This window comes from Gadus macrocephalus, chromosome 20 (genome assembly GCF_031168955.1).
Source record: "Gadus macrocephalus chromosome 20, ASM3116895v1".
Lineage (NCBI taxonomy): Eukaryota > Metazoa > Chordata > Actinopteri > Gadiformes > Gadidae > Gadus > Gadus macrocephalus.
In genome coordinates, this window is record NC_082401.1 from 21,281,031 (window position 1) to 21,307,581 (window position 26,551).

At 42.9% G+C, this 26,551-nt stretch overlaps 1 protein-coding gene across 1 annotated transcript in view; it reads left to right on the forward strand.

The window, feature by feature from the left end:
• LOC132448621 (receptor tyrosine-protein kinase erbB-4-like) overlaps positions 1–25,699 on the forward strand; it is a 107,682-nt gene extending 81,983 nt beyond the window's left edge. Inside the window, exon 2 of the mRNA XM_060040069.1 lies at positions 25,342–25,699. Coding sequence (XP_059896052.1) covers positions 25,342–25,619 — 278 coding nt within the window. The 3' untranslated portion in view covers positions 25,620–25,699. The remainder of the gene's footprint in view (positions 1–25,341) is intronic.
• Positions 25,700–26,551: the final 852 nt, after the last annotated feature.

Genomic DNA, 26,551 nt, shown 5'->3' on the forward strand with positions numbered 1-26,551 from the left:
ATGTGTCGTAATGCAGGACATTACATTTCCTGTATGGGATTAAATGTCCACACAGTGCATTACTATAATAGTGTTGTTCCCTGAATGAAGTATTTGCCAGTCCCCGGGAGCACGTGGGATATCTTATTAATTATCGCTAAGCCGCTGAACTGCAGGTCAATAGGACAGATTTAGAGCTCTGTGTCGCAATTTTCCCCAATCTTCTGAAAATAATTTAATGCCGTTAATTAATTTTTATCCCAGGGACCGTGTAATAGTGAGCTTGTGCTTAAATTCTGTGGAAAAAATAGACCTGTCAGAATAAGCACGGCAATGGCAAAGCATAGCAGTGCATTTTTAGAGCATCCTTGACACACAAAGAAAAGTAAAAAATAATATTTCCACTGAAGTCAACATGAATGGAGTGCTTTACTACAGTTTCCTTGCTCACTTCCTCGCCTCACACGAAGCGTCGTATAACTGGACAGCCCTCACAGAAAGCACTATGCCTGTTGAGCATTGAGGGATTTACTATTTTGCTTCTATTTTGATCCTCCAAAAAGTTTTTTGAAGACCATATATACGCATACTTTCTATACTTAATATTATTTTATATCTTTCAACAAATATAACAATTGTATATTGGATAAATTGTAGCTAGTAGCCTATCCCTTGTAGTAGAAACAGGTAGGAGACCCAACTAGAAAAGAGCAGTGCTGAAAGAGAGTGCGAGAGTCGAGAGAGCGAGACAAACACCTTTGTCAGGCTGAACCCGGTAATGTAATATTTTGGCCATTTTAGGAAATTGAGCACTTGATGTTGCTGTGAAAAATGACCAAATAAAGACAATGAACCAATGGCACTGACCGGTGTTCAACCCACTTAGTTTGACTTGACAAACTCATAATGAAAGTGTTATGTGTTTGAGGTCAAGCGAGACCTGGCTTTTCCAATCATGTTACAGGAAGAGGATAATGGTGACTTATTAAATCAAGCGAAGGCAAATTATATTAAAAGCATTTTTGTTCATAATTTTGAAATTCTCTTTACCTATTGACACTGAGCAAATTTTAAAAATCGTTGTTATGTTTAAATTTCCGGCAAGTCATAGGCCTGTGTTACACCTGTCCAATTATTTCAATTGACCAGAATCCAATGATTGGACGGCCCTCTTGTCTGTCTCCCTACCTACCCGGGTACCTGCCCTCTGCATGTGCGCTCAGCGGTTGGAGTCTTCGATGGAGGGCAGGGATTACTTTGGTTCCATTCTCTCGAAATGTAGCTCTGGCCGGTTTCTTCAATCGCCTCATACCCTAGCATACCCTAGCATAGGGTATTAGGCGGGACTTCTGACCACGCCTCATAATAAGTGACTTCTGTTTCAGTTTCATGGGTTGAGTGGCTAGAGAGAGGGGGGGGGGGGACTTCTGACTGTGCCTCGTAGGGGGGGGACCTCTGTTTCAGTTACATAGGTTGATTGCCAAGAGACAGAGGGAGGGACTTCTGACTGTGCCTCACAGGAAGGGAGCTCTGTTTCAGTTGCATGGGTTCAGTGGCAAGAGAGAGAGGGAGGGACCTCCAATTGAGGATACCCATAAAAAGTACATGTTTCTGATGGTACTTACATTTTTGTTACAAAATATTGGAAGAAAATTGCAACCCCCAGCCTACATAACATAGCCAACTGCATGACCAGGTAGGTGCATTTGAATAGTTCTTACCCTTGCAGTTGTCACTACTTCTTGTCAATGCTAAGAACTCCAGTAATTAACCCATGGCTTGCATTTTCGAAGGAACATCAATAGCTGTGTTCGAAATCGCTCCCTATACACTCGTTCCCTATTCCCTATATAGTGTACTATATAGGGAATAGGGAACGAGAATTCGGACACTACGCTGAACATTTCTAAACGTCATTTGCGTCAGTAAATGCGCCGGGTATTTGTGTGACGCAGACGGATGCGCCCACATCATGTAAACATACCAGGCACTCACGAGGAAAGCTGGAGGTTGTATTGATGTTGAATGTTACATTTCCTTGTTCAAGTATTTTTTTTATTAATTTTGAATGTTAAATATTCTATGTTAAATCCCAAATAAATTGTTGACATTTCTAAACGAAAGCCGGAGACTCCATCATTAAATTTATTTGTTTTCGCGGTTATTCAGCTTCTTCTTCTCCTCCGGAAAAACACGACCGCATTGCATTGTGGTATACGGGAGTAACATGTAGGGAACATCGTATGTACCCTATTTTAAGTCCACTATATAGTGCCCCTATATAGTGGACCACTGAGAATTCGAACACCCTACAAAATGGCGTGCACCCTATTTAGTGCACTACATCCATGATAGGGAACGATTTCGAACACAGCTAATGTCTCTCTACCTCAATCAATATACAAACAACAACATGCAGAGCAATTTTGAGATGTTGGCCCCTCGAGGTGTCCTAAATGTTGTCTGACAAATAGTAGTCAAGATATGAGAGCCCGCCTGTAAAAATATGATCACAAGGTTGAAGGACGATATCCATGCACGTTGCAGGTACTGCTACGTTTGCAAAACAAATATGTAACAAAATATGAATGATATCAAAAAACATAATACATCATAGAAAAGCTTTAATAAAACCTCCTGGGACTTCGAGCTACGTAGATCTCGCTCCTTGAACTGGTGGAAACCGCGGCCTGTCTTTGTCTATTCCCGCTCCTTTGCCCACACTCGCTGCTGTCGGGACGACTCATCTGGAGCAGGTTGATCGTGGCCTGCCGCAGGGCATTGTGGGGTTTGTAGTTTTCTCAGCTTTGGGTTTTAGCTTGTGGAGCAGGTTCTCTGAAGAGAGTCTAATGATGCAGGAAACGGAATACAAACAGAGTGGTTGACTCCATTGGGGGAAAAACTGCACACGCTCCAGGCACACATCAAGGCCAGGTTTTCTCCCCTTTCCCACTTTCTATGTGTGTGTGAATGTGTGTGAATGTGTGTGTGTTTGTGTGTGTGTGTGTGCATGTGTATGTGTCTGTGTGTTTGCGTGTGCGTGTGTGTTAGTCATGCACTGGTATATGACGGCACCTTCTGCAACATTTTTATACACCTGGTTTTACAAACCTATTGATGTGCTACATGCATGTAGCCTTGAAGTCTTGTACGCTTCAACCACCGATGTGACACCAATATGAGATAGCTTGATGGCAATATACATTATATATTGGTATTTCAGGTATTCTGCTACATGACACTATTGCATCATATAATGGGTGTTTATTTTTCTTTCTTTGGATGACTCGTAAATGATCCACCCAAACTGCCCCAACCTCATTTTGTGTGGCGAGTTAACCCTGAAGTATGGTTGTGTGTGTGTGGGTGTGTATGTGTGTGTGTATGTTTGTGTGTGTCTGTGTGTGTAAATGCATATATTTATCGTTGCATCTTGTTAAAAAACAAAGACTGAAGACCTTATATATTATTATGCTCTTGTGATCTCTCTTCTGAGTGCCAGCGACACACTTCTATACTTTCAATGAATCACGTGTTTGACGTCTTGTTAAACCCTTCACATTCAATGGACAATTCCTTGTCCATCTCCTATCTTTTAAACAACTTTATGTCTAATCTGCCAGAAATGTAGATCACAGTTCTTCCTTCTTTGGAGTATATTAAATACAGAGTTCTGTGTTCCTAATCTTCTGTAATTTTTCTGGAGGAAAATTACAAAAGCTTTGGCAAAATTTGCCATTTGGGAGGAAAGGGAGGGTTAAAAGTGGTGAGGTGCGTATCAATTAGGCCCATCTTTTAGGAGCCGTGACATGTTGTTGGCAGCTTTGAAGCCGGGAAGAGCCCGAGGAGAACAGGGTTGGTGCAGAACATGCCTGGGGCTCTGCATTAGAAGAAGTAACGGTTCCCCAGGCAGTCATGGAGCCCTACGTCTGTCTCTTTCAAAAGCTCTCTTTACACAATCGCCCGTTTCACCCGCACGGCCTGCGCTGCTATCAACTTCAAGGATATAGTTTGAAAGTAGAATCTGTTGGATCTGTACTTTATCTTCATTGTCAATCTCTTACTCTTTTGCAATCAATTGATGGTTTCTAATGTTAGTCTTCACTGTTCACTGTTCACTGTTACGATGAGCGTAAAAGTCAACAAGGCTTTTATTCCCAGGATTCTTATGAACAACGGTGTTCAAGTACAGTTGTCTCTGAGTGCAGTCTGAGGCCCAACGGTAACCATACAAATAAAACGGTTGGAGGATGGTTGGGACGTAATCATCCCTGGACCATTGTACATGTACTCTGCCCTGAATTTCACAGGTACACTCCAGGCTAACACAGCATCACCTATCCATCAACGTCACTCGCTTGTAACCATGGATGGGTGATGGCCAGAGTATAACTCTCAGGTCATTGACTTAATTCCAGGCTCTACTATACTCTACACCAGGGGTGCCCAACCTACCCAAGATCTACTTTTCAAGTAGCCAACCTCCTGAGATCTACCAGCATATCGTGAACCTACGGACTGAAGTCCGTAGGTTCACGGGGGGGGGGGGGGGTTGTATCGTGAACCTACGGACTTCAGTGCGACTTTCATTCCGTCTGCGCACGGCACTTTCTCAACGATAATCAATAATCTTCCTCCCACTCAGGGTGAAAATGGTAGGTCTTAGCTCGTTTCCCCTCAGCCATGCCAACGTTGAGGAGTGCGTAACTACTGTTGACGGCTTTCAACTGCTGTTGACAGCGCATGCGCTACCGCGCGTATATGTCCCGCGCTAATTTTATTTTTCTTCACCCCTCGCGGTCGACTTGGGATCTGTCGGCGGTCTACTGGTAGACCGCGATCGACTGGTTGGGCACCCCTGCTCTACACAATTGCTAAATGCACCTTGCAAGCTTCTAATTGAACTGGATTCATTGATTAGCAATGCCGTGGGAGTCCAAGCATAAAGAGCAATCTACCTGAGTGCACCTGAACTTCATAATGCTGCCTTGAAAATTCTGAGGGGACATTTGAGTTTCAGACGCCTCAGTCAAAGCAAGGTTGAAGAAACAAGGAAGTACGAGAGCAACTTTTCACTCAAATGAGTTGATAGGTAACTTTCAGGCGAATGAAATAAAAATGCTGCATTTGTTGGATTGGTGTTGCTCTATGATGGCGAAAATCCTACATGTATGAAGGATTTAGATACAGTATGGAAAGGCCACTGATGTATTGCCTCAATGCTTGTTATGCCCCAAACCAATAATGTTTTTACATGGGTAATGAACCAATAAAAAATGTATGGAATGCAAATTGCACAAGGCCTTTTCCCATTCCGTCATGCATCCCTCCTCCTACCTCCCTCGGTGACAGTGATGCAAAATACCACTATTGAAATGCACCGTGGACAATCTGTCACAGCAGGGGGACTGCAAATAAAGGTGTGGACACTTTTGAGACGCCTCCATGAGGCCAAGAAATCCAATCTAAAAACACCCATGCAGAGTTCAGGTTTCGTTGTCAGTGAAGTGTGAACATTTAGATAATTTGCATACATACATTGTCATACCCACTCAAGTCTGACTAACATTATTATTTTCAAATTTCATCAATCAAAATCAATATGTACTGGACCATACTTTTGACGTTTTTCTGCTTTCAATATAAATGGTTTTCTTTGTAAGCGTTAGGAAGTGGTCAATGGGAAATCCTGTTAATGTTAGGTGGGACAAAAGCCAGCAATCAAACTAGCCAGATAGCTAGATAGCCAGCAGAATAGCGAAATAGCAAGGCTGCCAACCAATTAGCCAGCCAGCCAACTAACCAGCCAGACAGCAAACCAACTTAGTCAGTCAGCCGACTAGCTAGTCCGCAAGCTGATATACTAAGCTAGCCTCTAAGAATCTCCATGCATCTCCTGTCATATTCAGCTCTCTGATTTAGAATCTGTGACTTGCCAACAAGCTTATTTATATTTTTTACATTCCTTAAATATGTTTGGAAAAGCAAAGATTGACAGACGGACAGAATGATGGCTCAGAGGCTTAACTCTGGAGAGATGATGGGGAAAACAGGCTTTGGATGATAACGGCTCAAAGAAACTTTTGCTCAGGATTTCTCAAGTGCTGGTTGATTATTCGTGTTTCCAACTTTCTATCTACTTAAGTGCTGCCTACATACGCCCCTGTCAATAAAACATACTCATTTTGTGGTACATCTGGGTCGTAACATGTCTCTCTATCACACTATCTGTGATTTCACAGGTCTGTGCGGCCTATGTATTCCATTAATAGCAGTACATGAAACATAAGCGTAAAATATAGCAAAAGTCCTAAAAAATAATTTACATGAAGATTTCAAGGGCAAAAAATAAGCAAGTTATTTCAAAAAGACTGTAAAGGACTTGTAATGAAATTAACGTTGTCTGCAGTTAAGCTGCTGTTTGGGGTTCCTCTGGGTGTGTTGAGTCACAAATTCTAACAACAGGATGCTCCATAAATCACTGCTGTGACGGAGACGGGGGATTTACATCACTCTCCCTCCTAACAGTCAATTTAAGAGAGAAAGCCGAGACGGGCTGTCTCGGCTGGAGAGAGAGAGAGAGAGAGAGAGAGAGAGAGAGAGAGAGAGAGAGAGAGAGAGAGAGAGAGAGAGAGAGAGAGAGAGAGAGAGAGAGAGAGAGAGAGAGAGAGAGAGAGAGAGAGAGAGAGAGAGAGAGAGAGAGAGAGAGAGAGAGAGAGAGAGAGAGAGAGACATATGTGACAATCCTGGCATGGACAGACCGACAGGCAGATAGTCATACGGACTGATAGATAGGTAGGCAGGCAGACAAACAATCAGACAGGTGGGCAGGCAGGAAAAATCAACAGGAAGGTAAGCATGCAGACAGAATGACGGACAGCTAATCAGTCTGACCGACTTACTGCTACGACTACAGCCTGACTGGATGGATCTGGTTAGACTTCGGAGCCGGAGCCACCGGTGTCACGCAGCCGTGGTGTGCGATGCTGCGAGCGGTGTGCCAACTACTTCATTAGGCGCGGCGCTGCAGATGGAGGGCGACGGGAACAGGCCTTTTGAGCTTCATTCTTTGTGACTTGTTGTTCATTAACATCTAATTGTGTGTCAGGAAGCACACCCTCGCTAAATACAGGAAAGAGTTGCACTCATCGCTCCAAAAAGGTTTCTGCATGCAGGGTCCACGCGTGTGAGTGTCTGGCTATGCGCACGCGCGTGTGCGTGCGTGTGCGTGCGTGTGCGTGCGTGTGTTTGTGTGTGCGTGCGTGTGTGTGTGTGCGTGTCTGTGTGTTTTTGCATTTGTTCGTTTGACATTGTATCTTAACACAATGCAAATGCATTTCAACTGCCTCCTAAATCATCTGGTTGCATTGATTATCCATCGCCTTTACAATACTTGGCATGCATTGAATGACAAAATAGATGATTGTGTTTCATGGACCACCATCAAACAACGACACCATTGTTGATCATCCAAATAATTTGGCTGGTTGTTTATTGAGATACTTTAGATCCCCTTTTGATGATGCACAGAACCTTACCATCAGCAATTTCGTTATAATACTATAATATATTATATTATAGTATTATATCTTTTCGGAGCATCCCTACTTGCAGCTAGATTATAAAGTTGTAGTCTACGTTGGTTACTAACGTGTGTGTGGGTGATGAGCTTTAGAACCTTTGCCTGTACTTTGCATTTGTATGCTTCAGTTGAAGCAGTTGGCTGGTATATAACGACTTCAAGTGCTCTATTTTTTCGGAAGATGGCGAAACATAGGGGGAGGGATTCTGGTCAAACTCAATTTTTCGACTCAATTTATTTCCAGCAGCCAAGGGGATGCGTACAATTAAGGAAAACAATGTTGTTGTTTTTTTATACCAACTCAGGATGGACTTTTTCCACCTCTTCCTTTGCGCCGTCTATTTTTTTCCCCTATTTTCTCCAGTCAAACTGTTTTCTCCAGCTTAGATGGGGGAACTTACTCTGTCTCTCTGTTCAATTCTCTTTTAAGCACTGACCAGTCTGCAGTTAATAATCCATTACTAGCTCTAGGGTCACTCTGACTATCCATGAACCGTCTGACTGTGTGTGTGCGTGTGTGTGTGTGTGTGTGTGTGTGTGTGTGTGTGTGTGTGTGTGTGTGTGTGTGTGTGCGTTTGTATGTCTGTGTGTGTAATTGTGTGTGTGAGTGTGTGTGTGTGTATTTCTGTGTGTGCGCACATGTGTCTTGTTGTGGCCTAATGTTCCTGCCTTCTGCTGATCGACAAGGTCAGTGCATTTTCCATGCTACCTGCCCCTACTGTCACAGATACACATACGTAGACAAACACACACACACACACACACACACACACACACACACACACACACACACACACACACACACACACACACACACATACAGACTCCTACACACACCCACACACAAACAGATGCAATTCTCCCTGTGGACTTTTCCCTTACCTTCATCACAGTGGCAACAAGAGATAACAGGCTCTGATGCTGCATTATGTCGGTGGCTTTATTGAATTAGCCGTGACGCAGGCACAGTGGAATCAATAGTGATGCTGTCACCGGCCCCCAAGTGAACAAAGACGTTAAGAGAAAATCAGGTGTGACAACGCATCTTCAATCACCGATAGAACCACCTCTCTCTTTCTAGCTCTATCTCTTGCTCTTTCGCTCTCTCGCTCTCTCTCTCTCACTCTCTGGTCTTGGTCTTTTCAAACCGATTATTGATCGTTGTTGATAGAGGACCAGGGGGAGGTAGATTGATCATGTGCTCCCTCTCTTCTCTCTGTCTTTGCCACACTAATTCTCTCTCTCTCTCTCTCTCTCTCTCTCTCTGTCTCTCTGTCTCTCTCTCTGTCTCTCTCTCTGTCTCTCTCTCTCTCTCTCTCCCCCCCCTAATAGGTGAGTTTAACGCAAACAGAAAGGGAAACGCACGGTGAGGGGAAAGGAAATGGAGATTAAAGGAAGGTAGATAGAGTCGGGGATCCAGAGAGTGTGTGTGTGTGTGTGTGTGTGTGTGTGTGTGTGTGTGTGTGTGTGTGTGTGTGTGTGTGTGTGTGTGTGTGTGTGTGTGTGTGTGTGTGTGTGTGTGCACATGAGGTAGGGCTCCGTCGCACTGCCTTTAATCAATGACGTCTTGAGGGCTAAAGTGTAATCAGGGAGAAGGTAGGGCCGACCCTTATCCCTCAGCCCAGATAAAGCTATTAACACTCCCCCCCCGACACACACACACACACACACACACCCACACCCACACACACACACACACACACACACACACCATCACCACCTCTGGTTATAGAAGTAGCCACGGTTTTAAAGAGAAGGAGAGAGTAGGCCCAAAGAAGAAGAAGAAACAGGGGAGCACAGAGATACGAATCAGGGTTTACAGGCAGATGAAACATTAGCTGAGGACAATTAGAATGCACTGTGTACATTATTCAAAGTCTTTCTAATGGGATAGAAAGTGCACAGTGGAGAGCCTTGTATCACTGGTGTAAACCAACTGGTTGGACACTGCTGCCTCCGCTTTCCCCCAGAAGGATTCAACTTGCGATTTTATTCTATACTGAAGGTGTGGTTTAAACTGACAACAAACTGGCAATGTTGCTAATTGCATTAATTGCCGGGGGAAGATGATCAAACCATAACCTATGTTATTATTTGCTGTTGTTTTGCATAACACACACATACGCACACACAGACACAGACACAGACACACACACACGCACGTATACACACACACACGCACCCGCACACACAAACACAGTCGTGTTCAGGTTTGTTTGGATATGAGTTTTTAAATCAAAGGTGGTGGCTTCCCCTGAGACCAATAGGGAACAGAGTTACATTATGAACAAATGATGATCAAGGAGTTATTGGCTCTCGTCAACCAGGCAGGGGAAGTGGGACAGAGATACTTGCATGCTAATGTTTCATGTTTAATATGAAATTAAATCATTGTTTCTGCAAGTCAAAACATAGCAGAACAACACATAAATATACGTAATACCTACATAACCTTTTAACTACACATTTCCTGCACACGAATACCATTAAAAGGTATATCTTGTTGTTCTTAAGTACAGTTGAGAACCTTAAAGCTAGAATATATTGCTTAAGTATTCATTCTGCCAAGCTCAGATCCATTTTTTTATACATCCTGAGTCAATAGGTGACTTTGACACCTCTTCATAGGAACAAGCTTTGAATTTGTTTGTCTTTCTGATCCTCTCTGTTACTTAACTTCTAGAGAAGCTTTGCGGTTTGATACTATTGCAATTGATGCCATTATATTTGCTTTATTGGCACCTTTGTCAAAACAGTTTTATTGTGTGGCTATTTGCGGCATGCATGAAAGTGACAGAATATATTCTTTATTTAATAGTGCAAGGTGTACATTTCAAGTATATTTCTGCCATTTGTTCAGCTTGTCTTTTTCTGCATGCATTCCATTAATAATGGTTCAAGAAGCTATAGATTTTAACTTCTTTATTAAAACCCAGTCACTAGATACCACACAGGCAGACATGTCGAAACTTCCCCAACTGTTATCTATATAGGGCTACCACACAGAAAAGCTTTCTTGGCATTATAAGAGTCCCAGGAGGTGATTTAGGGATTTTGTGAGTAAATGCAGGCAATGTAAAGCTCTCTCACACACAGATGCACCCAGATAAACACTTTGCTAGACACACACACGCACGCACGCACGCACGCACGCACGCACGCACGCACGCACGCACGCACGCACGCACGCACGCACGCACGCACGCACACACGCACACACACACACAGACACACAGACACACAGACACACACACGCACTACGTGCACAATTTATTGCAAACCACATTATTGTATAACAAGATGTATTCCCTCTACCACTCCTCCAAAAGTGTGTAGAATACAGCCTAGTGAATTTACTATCTGCAGGGGGGCACTGATTGCTTGCTCTGACCAAGTGTTAGCCTCTATCTTTTTAGAACTTCAGCACCTGCCTATTTACATTCCACTACTAAGCCCTAAAACAAATTATAATCGATCTCAGGCGTGATGAAGGGTCGCTCCTATCCCAAATTGAAAGTAATCCCTGGCAGAGAAGACAAGGACAGAAGAGTCAGAATCAAACCTTCACGGTGAAGGAAACACAGCGAAGCAATAAGGCAAGAGTTCTGTCTACCAGCTGCCAACAAATGCCTCTGTTAATCTCATATATCCCTGCAAAGGTTTGTTCGGAGTACATTTCATATAATTCGGACTTGCAGGTGCAGGTATAATGCTCTACTAAGCTGAAAAAATATGCATGCTTATACACACGCACGCACGCACGCACGCACGCACGCACGCACGCACGCACGCACGCACGCACGCACGCACGCACGCAACACACAAACACACATGCCCTTGCAGACTCGAAGAGCCATGCTGCTCTCTGCTGGGATCTGTATGAGAACAACATGTGAGTAGGACAGCAAGATGGTCGTCATGTGTCATTCACCGAAAGAGGTCTGCTATTTTGTTGAAGGCATACTTTGTGATAAGATCTGCCAAAGGCAAATTATCACTGAACAAGAGAGGAGAAAAATGTGGGAAGAATGGGGAAAGTAAATGCTCTTGTTTTGGTTTTTACAATTCTTTCACTTTGTTTGGAGAGGAAAAACAAGTTAATGATGCAATAGTTACATTTGTTTAATGTGCAAACATCATGAGGAATAATCTGATAATCGAAGGAGCTGTTAGATACCCCCACACACCCAGACTTGCTTAACACTGTCACGATAGTTTATACGTTAGATTGATTGAGCATATGTCAAATGTAAACAATTGCTGGATGTGACAATCCCACAAAGAAGATGAGGTGTCTAAGTTAGAAAAAAGGTATCCGAGGGAGGGTATTTACTTAGTGGTTTTAGAGGCTGCAACATTGACCCTGTTTTAAGGACTGCTGATTCATTGCAGTGAATGTTACCTCTTTTAGAAGTTTTTTCTTTTACCTGCTGCTTGCTGGCCTGCTGCTGGGCCCTTGGTGAGACAAGATGCCTCCCCCCAAACTCAGTTTATTATGAAGGCAAAGTGGGAGTCCTTGAAATTGACTGGATCAGCTAGGGCTGGGCGATTAATTTTGATCGCGATTTAGATTTAAGCGTCAAATTATCACAAAATTAAGATAATCAAGTTTTTCTTTTTTTCTTTCGTTTATTTTTTTTTGTTTAATAGAAAGGAAAGAATAGCTGCATTCATATCTGTATATTGTTTTAGATTGGAACATTTTCTTTTTGACCGTTTTATGTGTTTTTTTAAGGCGACATTTCGTCTGCTTAATGCCCTAATTGTAATTGTAATTGAAATTTCAAAGTTCTCAGTTACAACGTTTTTTTTGGGAGAAACATGCTGAATAAATACAACATGTTTTCAAAATCAAAAATAATCGTTTGAATAATCGTGATTTAAATATTGACCAAAATAATCGTGAATATGATTTTTCCCATAATCAAGCAGCGGATCAGCTATTAATCCAACAGCCGTCCTCCTACAGAACCAAACAAACCCACACTTACACACACAAACAAACACACACACGCACGCATGCATGCATGGACACACGTACACTGAATAACACTACATTTAGAAAATCTGTGCACACACTAAATATTTTCTCTTCAATCACACACACACGCAGGCGCGCGCCGGCGCACGCACCCACGCACAGACACACACACACACACACACACACACACACACACACACACACACACACACACACACACACACACACACACACACACACACACACACACACAGGCCCCCCACAAAACACACTCTCTTATGTTCCACCTGTGGCACTGAGGCATTGAGTAGCGCAGCCTGCTGAGAAATCATTTCCTGGATAAGTGGGCAAGGCAATTCCGTCACAGCCAAGGAAAAAATCTGACTTTTTTTTTAATGGGGAGAAATGGGAGGCAGGGGAAATGTTAGCAGCAGCCACGGATAATTGATGGCAACTGTTTGGGTACCAGATTAAGATTCATGGGCAGGAACACACAATGGCGGAGTTCAGGAGATTGTAGGTGGAGGCATGAAGGAAACGTGGCGCTTCTCCGACCGACTAGCCGTCAAATCTATTGTTAGCACAAATATGCATCCCATCTTCAACATAGTTCAACTGGAAATAATATTATTGACATTAATTGAATGCCATTGAGTAAAACAGATATAGACATGTATGTAAAAGTGCTGCATTATAAGTCAATATTTAAGATACTGTATTATATGAGATTTTAATGTAACCAGAGTTTTCGCACGCATTGCGCACGCTCAACCTTTAGTTGTGATAAACCCATAGCAATGTGGAATCCCCAGTCGATAATGTAACAAATTTCTGAGCGCATAATATAATAACATTTTGTTTATAATGTTACAACATTCGTTCACCACAAATGACTCCACCACAAAAGCAGTGGCAACATTTAAATATTTTTAAATAAAACAACTAAAACAGGCCGCAGGGGGGAAGGGGGATATCAATTTCACAAGACATTTCGGGAGGCTCAAGGAAGAGAATAATATTAAGTTTGAGCAACAAAGTGTAAAGACATTTCGGGAGGCTCAAGGAGGAGGGTAATATTACATTTGAGCAACAAATTGTAGTCTTGTGGTGGACTCTATAGACATAATTCACCATGTTTTTGTTGCGTTACAGGGACACTGCCTCTTTAAGATCACGTCACTTGTGTGTTGATATGCCGGTTGGCGCGATGTCTGAATTCAACGGTTTTTATATGACAAAATGATCGACCTGCCGTTGCTTGTCGAGGTGAGAAATTGTAATTTATTTTATCGCAATTTTTACAGTCTATATGCAGAACGTCTAACCTGGGAGAGTTTGTCGCTGCGCTGTGTGCACGTGCGTGTGTGTTCTTACCTGTGTGTGTGCCGATGGCGGAGCCGTTATGTTTAAGGGCAAGTGTCGCTGCGGTGTGTGCGCGTGCGTGTGTGTTCTTACCTGCGCGTGTGTCGATGGCGGAGCCGTTATGTTTAAAAATAACGTCTTACTTCGGCGATTGTGTTGCTGCCTTTGTCTTGACGTGCGGTGTTTGCGCGTGCGTGTGTGACGTGCCTGTTTGTGTGCGTGCCTGTTTGTGCGCTTCCATGTATGTGATGCTGCCTTTGTCTTGACGTGCGGTGTATGCGCGTGTGTGTGTGTGCAAGAGTGTGCGTTTACGTGTATGTTTGTGCGCATGTGCGTGTGTGTATGCGGGGTGTATGTGCATGCTTGCGGTGTATGCTTTCGCGCGTGCTGTGTGTGTGTGTGTGTGTGTGTTTGAGCTGCAGGCTGCTTGGCACATGCGCACATGAGTAACTTTGAGTAAGTGGTGCGTCAGGCCTGCTATTATAGTAGTACGATTTAATTGAGTGAGACAGTGAGACACACAGAGAAGGAGGAAGGGAAGGTAAGGGACGCTGATGAAAATTGTCCAAGCAGTGCATCAATCTTGTCATGCATCTCTGCACCTCTTTCACCCTGATATTTGCCATGTCAACTCAGAACACTTACTTTAGGCTCCAGATATATAATACGATTATCTATAATTTCTGCATTACAAATGATTGTTGTCTCTCGCACTGACGTAACATGATTATATCTGTAGGACTGTTAAACTCAGCCAAGAAAGATTTAGGATTCGAGGAAATTGATATAAAGGATTATGGGGTGTTTTATATTATACGTCACAATGTTCAGCTGTTCAAACTAACTTTTTTGAAACTATGTAGATATCGTCCTTAAAATCAACACACACACACACACACACACACACACACACACACACACACACACACACACACACACACACACACACACACACACCAGTGTTAATTTTGTCAGCTATTTTAGATTTAGTCTTAGTCTTTTGACGAAAATGCTTATTATATTTAGTCACATTTTAGTCATTGTTTTCCTTTGTAGTTTTAGTCTAGTTTTAGTCAACGAAAAGTCCTTACATTTTAGTCAACTTTTAGTCATTACTTTTAGTCAAAATGTTTTCTCTTTTTAAACTAGTTCAATTAGGCTAACCCTATATATATGGACACCTGCTAAGTTGTTCCACTCAAATAGAGTACTAAAGTGAAAACGTTACGTTGTCCTGGCAACCGGATTTTCAGTTCTAAACAACCGAACGAGAGATGGCGTTCTCCATTGCTTCCATGTGTTGTTTCTTTCTGTCGAGGCGTTCATGTATTCCCCTGGGGTATGAAAAGGAAAAGTTTGTAAACGTTAGTTTAGTTTAGTTATTTTTTTAATATGAAGACAATCTATTCTCAATATTACTTACATCATTAGTAAAGCAAACTCACACATCAATTCGCAAAAAGATTGTTCCTTTTCTATAAAAGGTTCGTTTGGCATAGGATTTCCCCTTCTTAATTTGGTTTGTGTAGAACCGAAAATCTGCTGCTATCGAAACGTGACGTCACACTTTAGTACTCTTGTCTGTTCAGCCTTCAAAACGATAGCTGGTAAATTGTGAAAAATGCATTAAACTGTAATCAGAAAATGCGGTTATATGCTATAAAGTTATAAACCCTATAGTATCTTGGGTATAAAGGCTGGGACGAATTTCAAAGTCCAACGTATGTTGAAGTATAGAACGTGGCGATTCCCATTGAAAACAAAATGACATTTCGTCATAGTTTTTATTATCAAAGATCTATTTTTAGCTCGTCAACGTCTCGTCTTAGTCACGGAAAAAGGGTCGTTGACGAACATTTTTCGTCATATTTTTCGTTAACGAAATTAACACTGACACACACACACACACACACACACACACACACACACACACACACACACACACACACACACACACACACACACACAAGCACAAGCACAAGCAAACACACACACACACACCTACCCAACACAGACACATATTGATATAAATATGTATGGTATGATTGTTCATAAGGCCATTTATACATCAGAAGGCTTTGTTGTTTGAGTATTAAGTAGCTAGGCTTTCCTCTGCAGCATGGAAATAGAATGCACACATACACACACATATGCACACTCACATCCCTACAGTGCTCTGACCTGCACACTGCAGGGTTTCAACTGAGGACCTCAGGATCGGGAGTAAAACGCTTCAACTGCCAAGCTTAATGCCTGCAGCCTGTGGCTCTTGCCATTATTGTTCTTTGAGGTGGGCGAACACATGTTACACACACACACACAGGCAGGCAGGCAGGCAGGCAGGCAGGCAGGCAGGCAGGCAGGCAGGCAGGCAGGCAGGCAGGCAGGCAGACAGACAGACAGACAGACAGACAGACAGACAGACAGACAGACAGACAGACAGACAGACAGACACATGCAAACACACAAACATTCACGCTCACACACACACACACACACAATAACGCACACAGAATCACACACACACACGATACCTCACACACGCTGCTTTTGTTAGTTTGCTGTGCTCTAGTGCTGATATATGTAGGTTTGGGACCCTTTACCATAGTGTTATCAACACAGAAATATTATATGTACTATATGCATAATGTGTGTATGTATTTTTGTTTGTGCATGCGTGTGTACAGATGCATGCACATTTATTTACTTTATTGATCCCAAAGAGAGTCCTCTTCTTGCCCGCTGGTTATTTTGCAAGGATTCAGTTGGCTAGTGCATTCCCCCTGGTGCAAGTATACAGAGGTTAAGTAGATTGCTCGGGGATTCCTCAGCAGGGAATGGACCACAGCTCTCTGCTTGGGGATAGGCTCATCGATCTCATGGCCACGTCTGTGTCCACTTTACTTTTGAATACATTTTTCCAGTAAAGACTGATATGTGTACTGCACAAACACTCGCTAAACCAATATCAATATTAAGCTAATAATGAGGCATTCAAGTCAACGGCGGTGAGGAAAAGCAGCTGCTCCTGCATAATTGACGTGTATATTTTGCCTGCGCGTTTGAGGCATGGCGTGCCAGAACAGGGTAGCTCCCGTTTCCGAACGCTGCTGTAATGAACGATGATTATGTACCGATGTTGTGTCTTTCAGTTAGAAAAAACCCTAATAATTTCTCCTGCAATCACATAACTCCAACAACGTCTGTGCTCATGTAACTAACCCCATGAGCTCCATGTCTGTGTCTTATCTGCTGGCTGGCACATGGGCCAATGTTTGCACACACACACACATGCAGGCACGCGTGCACACACACACACACATGCGTGCACACACACACACACACACACACACACACACACACACACACGCGTGCACACACACACACACACGCGTGCACACACACACACACACACACACACACACACACACACACACACACACACACACACACACACACACACACACACACACACACACACACACACACACACACACACGCAAACAAACACACATGCAAATGACAGACCCAATCCCATTCCTTGCACTGATCTCTCACCTCCCATGTCTCTCACTGTCTTTTTCTGTATCCACACACACACACACACACACACACACACACACACACACACACACACACACACACACACACACAGAGCGCAATCCACATTCAGCAGGTGTGCTGTTCATCTGACCTGCTTGTACAGACTACCTGCTATCGTTCTCTGTTTAGCCCTGCTACTGGGAGGAAACATACCTCAGGGTGTTGGACCATTTTCCGCTATAAGCATATGTAGAACACACCGTTGACCCTGTTTAGCACCTGAGTCACTGGAGACAACCTCTTTGAGTCGGAGGCCCGAATAACCCCATTCGCTGGGTTTATGGGGGAGCCACTGGGTTACACAGATTAGGATTTTTTTTGCAAGAACTTGGAATGGGATAAGAAGCCCGCTGAAATGTGCTTTTAATGGTCGTGTTTACACACGTGCAAACACGCACACACACACATACATATACATACACACACGTACAAGTACACGTACACGTGCACACGCATTGCTAGCACTGGACTTCCCAAGTGTATAGGCTTGTTCTGCTTAGACCTTGTGTCAGCAGTGCAGTCAGGCAAGGATATGCGGCATAGGAGGATTAGGGGTAATGAAGTATGTGTCAGGATTGGCTAATCACTCCCTTGTTATTTAAGCAGACTTTTTCAATTTTAAAGACTTAATCCCAGAGAGAGACAGAGAGGGGTGAGAAAAAGGAAAGGTTAGGCAGAGGACTTGCAGGCTTTCCGCCTCTCGGGACACAACTGAGTTTTGAAAACCTTTCGATTGATTGTGAATTACGGAAAATCCTTCAATTTGGAGGCAGTAACCCCCTGTGGAAAGCTTGCCCTTTTTCCATCCGTTGTCGGTTTCTTTACTTTAAGAAGTGGCATCCACTGCTGCATCGTAGGCACGTTTTGGAAGCGTGGCCAGGGGGGAATAAATGAACCCTTGTCCCTTCTTTTGGCACCTCTTTTAAAAACAGCAGATTTTACATAAAGGGATCACAGATCAATTACCAAAGGGGTGAGCATGCTATGGCAAACTGTTGCATTGCGATATCATAAATGGCCTATAATTGTTTGATTATTGATCGTTGATGATAATGTCGATGATGGGTACTCCTAGAAAAGGTGAAAGGATCATCACTTTAATGTTTAAACTTGAAAGATGCTAGTTACACGTTTGGCCCAGGCCAGAGCTGACAGTCAATAAAGCGTTACCGTGGTCAATGGCTCCCGTTTGGAGGTAGTGCTCAGGAGAGTGCTAGCCAGGGCTCATAATGCTAATTAGCCCTGGGCCATATGGAGGTGGTCGCAGCTCTGTTGTTAGGGTGACCAGAGCTCAGAGGGCGCTGAGAGGTTATCCCCGGCGGACCGCGCTGTGGGGACAAACACTCAACGCTTTATTGTTTCCAGCGCTTATTAAACCCGCTGAGCAGATGGGACGATAATCTGGGCCATTATTGCAGACAGCAACGGTGGCCCGTAACTCATACTTAGTTGCCGAGCTCATCTGGTAGCCATTAGGGCACAAAGGACGTCGCCGGTGTCATCCGCAGCGCTCGGTTTTGCAGGAGCCCAACGGAACACTGTCTTTAAAGCTTTTAATCTACACAACGCGGCCACGTTAACGTCTCGTGACACCGATGCCAGCTGGAGTTATGGAAGCACATTACTTAACGCAGTTTGCTTGGAAGTATATCTCAGAGCAGGGGGCAGCAGCTTTCCGCTGATTATTCGAAGCACGTTGCCCACGGACTTCGCTATTGACAGTGTTTACTCGCGGAGGTGACATTTGCAACGTTATTTAATTCAGTCCGTTACTGGCTATCCGAATGACCTTTTGCCGGACGCCCTGGCAGCGGATGCGTTAAGCCTCTAAGACCCGCCGCTCGTATCGGCGTTCGATAATCTTACACGTTGCTATTGATGAAGTTGTGTAGCAATCGCCAGCGAGACCGGGGCCGGGCCAGGGGCTGGTCGCCAAACAGCTTGCGTGTTTGAGGTAATTGGATGTGGATGATCCTGAAAGGGACATGGCTGAAAATGCAGCATTCGGTTGTAGGGCTTGTTTGCTTGTTTGTAGATTTTGTAATATTTCAAAATGTTTTTTTTGGAATGAAAGTCATTGTCTTTCCTTAAACCGACTCCCACAGTTAAGAGAGACACACACACACACACACACACACACACACACACACACACACACACACACACACACACACACACACACACACACACACACACACACACACACACACACAGGTGGACAGACAGACTGACAGGCAGACTCTGCTGACCATGCAAGTCGGTTGACCGTGATGGCAAGTGAAAGCAAATGGATAACAGAAGACTGAGTGTGTTTGAGCCGCTCATATGTCTGTGAGCTGATTTTGGTGTTACTACTTTTGATACAAACAGATAACCCACCTTACCTCCTGTATTCTGCGAAACCCCAGTTTGAGTATTTAAGTAAAAAATGGATTTGGCACAGCATCATGTGTGCTATGCCTTTGAAAAGCTATGCGAAATGCTATCTAAATTAAATTCATGAGCAGGCTTTTTTCACTCTATTTGCTCTATGTACCCCCTCTTTAATCTCTCTCTCTCTCTCTCTCTCTCTCTCTCTCTCTCTCTCTCTCTCTCTCTCTCTCTCTCTCTCTCTCTCTCTCTCTCTCTCTCTCTCTCTCTCTCTCTCTCTCTCTCTCTCTCTCTCTACCACACTGTTGATATGAGGGCTTGATGATGCATTTATATTTATGATGTTCTCTGGCCCTGCTGTGATTAAAAATATATATTTGTAATTATTCTGAAATAACAGTTTTCACTCTGATGATTGATGATTTTCTGCCTATTGTCTTGATATTAGCTGCAGAGAAAAACAATAAACACATTATACTGCATACAGTGCACGCTTGGATACACTTTCTCCTCATTCTCATTAAATAATAAGCCATCCAAAGAAGCAGAGAAGAAAGCAGCGGGTTTTGTTGCTGTGACAACAAAATAATAAAATTGCTCCAGGGAGGCCAGAGTGAGAAAGAAATGCATTGTCACCTATTGACTCGTAAGCTCATTAATTACGTGAAGTGACCGATCCTGAATTATGATATATTTGCTCAATCCATCACTATTAAAATTGTAATCCCTAGTTTTAAATTAAAACAATGTGCACACGCCCCAATGCTCACATTTACAAACACAACCCATTGCCCTGTGTCTGTCACTAGTTGGCATTTTACGATTCCACTGAAGTGTGACATTCAAATCCATCAAACTGATCGGTATTAAATATATACTCCATCATGGCTGCAGTTCCTTAACCCTAATCCTATCTATAGATAGAGATAGGATAGGCTGATACTAATCCTATCTATAGATAGAGATAGGATAGGCTGATACTAATCCTATCTATAGATAGAGATAGGATAGGCTGATACTAACCCTATCTATAGATAGAGATAGGATAGGCTGATACTAACCCTATCTATAGATAGAGATAGGATAGGCTGATACTAATCCTATCTATAGATAGAGATAGGATAGGCTGATACTAATCCTATCTATAGATAGAGATAGGATAGGCTGATACTAATCCTATCTATAGATAGAGATAGGATAGGCTGATACTAATCCTATCTATAGATAGAGATAGGATAGGCTGATACTAACCCTATCTATAGATAGAGATAGGATAGGCTGATACTAACCCTATCTATAGATAGAGATAGGATAGGCTGATACTAATCCTATCTATAGATAGAGATAGGATAGGCTGATACTAATCCTATCTATAGATAGAGATAGGATAGGCTGATACTAATCCTATCTATAGATAGAGATAGGATAGGCTGATACTAACCCTATCTATAGATAGAGATAGGATAGGCTGATACTAATCCTATCTATAGATAGAGATAGGATAGGCTGATACTAATCCTATCTATAGATAGAGATAGGATAGGCTGATACTAATCCTATCTATAGATAGAGATAGGATAGGCTGATACTAACCCTATCTATAGATAGAGATAGGATAGGCTGATACTAATCCTATCTATAGATAGAGATAGGATAGGCTGATACTAATCCTATCTATAGATAGAGATAGGATAGGCTGATACTAATCCTATCTATAGATAGAGATAGGATAGGCTGATACTAATCCTATCTATAGATAGAGATAGGATAGGCTGATACTAATCCTATCTATAGATAGAGATAGGATAGGCTGATACTAATCCTATCTATAGATAGAGATAGGATAGGCTGATACTAATCCTATCTATAGATAGAGATAGGATAGGCTGATACTAACCCTATCTATAGATAGAGATAGGATAGGCTGATACTAATCCTATCTATAGATAGAGATAGGATAGGCTGATACAAATCCTATCTATAGATAGAGATAGGATAGGCTGATACTAATCCTATCTATAGATAGAGATAGGATAGGCTGATACTAATCCTATCTATAGATAGAGATAGGATAGGCTGATACAAATCATTATGGAGAAGGAAATGAGATCAATGGAGTCGATGTGAAGATGGGATAGGAATACATCCAAGTTGTATTCACACCTGGTGCACGATCTTCCACACACACACACACACACACACACACACACAATCACACACACACACACACACACACACACACAATCACACACACACACACACACACACACACACACACACACAATCACACACACACAATCACACACACACACACACACACACACACACAATCACACACACACACACAATCACACACACACACAATCACACACACACACACACACACACACAATCACACACACACAATCACACACACACACAATCACACACACACACACACACACACACACACAATCACACACACACACACACACACACACACACACACACACACACACACACACACACACACACACACACACACACACACACACACACACACACACACAATCACACACACACACACACACACACAATCACACACACACACACACACACACACACACACACACACACACACACACACACTCACAAATAATTACAAACACAAGCACACCCACAGACACACAAACAAACAATTACATATTATATAAGTGTGCTGCTGTGGTTCAGGTGCTACTCTGAGTCACCCTGGTTACATGTTTTGATATGATCTTTTATTAGAAGCACACACGTAGAAGAGAGAAACTGAAAACACACATCATGGCCAAACCCAAAGTGCATCCCTACAGGTGTTTCCGTAGGGTTAGCGACCGGTTTCAAAAGCCGTGCTGCTTAGAAAAGGTGTGCTGGGGAAAGCTAATGGATAAAATAACAAAAGGAAGGAAGAAAAAAAGCCCTCCCAAACACACAAAAGTGGATTTCACAGTGCTGCGCACATCACAATGGATCCCCTCCACCCAGCCTTCTCGCTGCGATCTCGGTAACCCTACCCCCAGGGTTCAATAACTGTTTATTACACCCATCTACACTTTATGACCCAGCCCCACTCCCCTCCAGCTCACGCTAACAGTTATTGAAAACACCCCGGCCTGCCGTAGATCATACCTTAGCATCGGGTTATGCTATAAGCTGCCGCCGCCGTAGCTCGTAGGGGAATTGTCCAGGTAACATTGAAATAGCTCGACTAATCTGATATCAGCTCGGGAGTGAATTGTTTGGACAAAAGCCCATTTGTCTTTATTGCCCGGTGTTGCCTGGAAGCTGCTTTAGCTTCTTCCGTTTGGGTGGTCTAATAACGATGGTGGGTAGAGAGGGGGGGAGGGGGGAGGGGGGGGGATTAAATAGAAAATGGGATTGAAAGTTGTGCCGTAGAATGGGACATGGGGGTGGCAGGATGAAACCGATTATATGCGTTTGACTATCTTAATTGCCCGCCATGAGGGCATGAGGCCAAACGATTCCAACAGATGGGTGGCGAGTAGGCATACATCAGATCCAAAGGAAGCGTCTGAGAGTTTAAACCAACATTGGTTTAACATGTAAATAGCCACCACAAACGTTTGCTATTGGACGCAGGATGTGGCAGCACCTCTGGCATTGACACACACACACACACACACACACACACACACACACACACACACACACACACACACACACACACACACACACACACACACACACACACAAAGGCAGCACAAAGGTCTCGACCATTAAAAGCACATTTCTGTTTAACATTCAGTGTATAGCTTTGCCTCTCAGCAGCAGCAACCTCAAATCCCTGGTACTTGTGTGTTTTTAAACAAAACTTTTACGAGTTCTATTGCGTTTGTGTGTGTGTGTGTGTGTGTGTGTGTGTGTGTGTGTGTGTGTGTGTGTGTGTATGTGTGTGTGTGTGTGACTGTGTGTTTCATTGCATGTGCAAGTATTTGTATTTTGAGTGTGTGTGTGTGTGTGTGTGTGTGTTTGACGTATTTAGCTTCTCGCGGGCAGGGCCAGCTGACTGGCCAGATGGTTGGCGTCGCTTGCAGGGGCGAAGTGTTTGATGGTTTGTAACGGTTTAGTTTAATTACTTGTCACGCCCGTGGCCCCTAGGGCAGCAGCTAGAGAGGGCTTCTGTGGGGCCTCTGATTGCCCTATGGTCGGGGTAGGGTCCGGGGGACAGACTGGGCACACCGTCCCGCAACAACGGATACCAATAGGATCGGAAGGGCAACTCAGGTGGTCAGGACCGTAGCTCAACACGCTCCACATTGACAGCGACCAACTCTTGCCAAACACTGCAGTCCCCGACATTGCCTTTTTATATTTTTGATTGGCTCATAATTATTTTAGTGAATTCATCTTTCCATACATAGAAGGCCAGGGTTGACGCTATTATGTGGACAAAAGGTTATGTGTGACACAACTGGCGCTAGTTTTGGTTGGACTCCATGTGGTCGCTAGCTGGGTTTTAGTGCCTGACCACACATATTATGCAGACCCCCTCACGGGGCTCCACTGACAATGACACCCAATTTGTAGAGTAGAGGTACTTTGCAGGGGTGGTTGTTACCTCTGTAATTGTGTTTTGACTGGCACGGCGATCATAAATTGCATAAATAACAACATCCAGAGTAAGGAATAGGACAGTGTTGCTCTTGCCTTAATGTGTGTTTTGGCTGGCATCAAGAGCTGGGTTATAGCTGTTAAATGACTGTACCCAATTTTGATTCATTATTCACATTTCTAATTATGCAGGAAAATGAATTTTGGAATACACAAGGTGCTTTCTGTTAGATATGAATGCAAATGAATGTAAAAAAAACATTCTATATAAAAAAGAATGGGATTTTCAGGCTGTCTCTGAAGTGTCAATGAAGTGTCAAAACAATGACGGTTTCAGTTATCTTTATTCTGCATTGAAAACTATTATGTGAGCCTACAATTCTTATGCACAAGAATAGCTAAATTAACATTAATGAATGCAATGAATAGAGAACTACATTAAACATAATTATAAATTAAGAAAACAAGCTTAACGTGATGAGAGAGCAGAATAGGCTTGAACGGATGACATAATGTTCAAAAGTGTTTTTGATTCATTCTGTCACTTTAGTTTGTTTTCATGTTGGACTATATATTTGAATAAAGAAATGGGTTGTCTCAAAACAATACATTAAACGCTATACATTCAAAAGAAAATGTGGAATGCAAAACACCAAAATGTGGTTGGTTCTCCCAGAACAGTATTTGTATATAAATAATATACACGTGAGCAATATTTACATTTGAGTTGGTTCTGCAGTATTTCTCCTACTATCCAAGCTGTGTGCCTTGGCAAGGTTTTCTCTTTCTTTTAAACGTGCTGTGAATGGTTTCCACGCACCGAACCTTTCTCCTCAATAAAACACCTTCGTCGTATCCCTCCTTTCCTTTCCAGTGTGTGCCGGCACGGAGAACAAGCTGAGCACGCTGTCAGACCTGGAGCAGCAGTACCGCACCCTGAGGAAGTACTACGAGAACTGTGAAGTGGTGATGGGCAACCTGGAGATCACCAGCATCGACCGGAGCAGGGACCTCACCTTCCTGAGAGTAAGGATCAGAACACACCATGACATGATACAATGCCACACATGTGCACCCTTAGGACCCAACTCTTGGGATCACTTTCATGTTCCCTTCTGCAGCTGTGGCGGTGATGTGGTGACAGAAACTTGAGATTCATTACTGAATCTCAAGTTTGATTGACAATGCCATTCAGCCGACAGTTATCCGATAATTATTTTAGGTTCTTAAGTAAGTATGAAGTATTGTTTTGGTTCACAATTATGATCCAAATTAACCAAAACTATACTATTGGTCAATTTGGTTCACGTACTATGAACCAAAACTATTATTATGTTTTTTTCAATAATTCTTTACTCTTTTTTCAAATCGTTATTTAGTTTTGTACAGAACTATTACACAAAGAGATTTTTTATCACATCTACACTATTTCCAGTAGGCATCATTTTGGTTTGCCTTTGTTACACTTAATAACACCTTTTAATTCAACTTTAGTAATCTGATCATGTTGGGACATTAACTGACAGGTGTGGACTTTATTGGAGCTTCGTCACATTGCGACGCTGCCCCGTGCTAGGAATGAGAGAGCCGATCACATATCTAGCCACAGAGTTCACACCAAAATGTGGACACCATGTTTGTGTTCTGATCACACCTATCTAATCACAAAAAAAACAGAAATTTAAATGAATGAGCTTATGAGTTACTGCTCAAACAGTTTTGTTCTTTTAATGGATGATCCAACTTTTTGTTTACTTTATGTTCAAGAAGTGATCCACTAAGTTCTTCAGAACATACTCTGCAGACTTTGTTATGAAGGCTAACCTGATTTAAACTTGCTGGCCATCGCCTGTCCTAAACTCGGATCTGGTTCCTCCAATCAGCTATAAGTTGAAGTGACCCCACAGCCAATCATATGCAGAGAGAGGAACGGCTCTAATCAGGGATAATCAAAAATCATCAGCAGTTTCTCTCTTTGCTCTGGGTGGCCTACTGATTGTCATCATCTTCTTTTCGTTAGAACAAAAAAGAAGAATCCAAATGTCCTAATTCTCTCATATTCAGGATAATTCCCTCTTTCATAA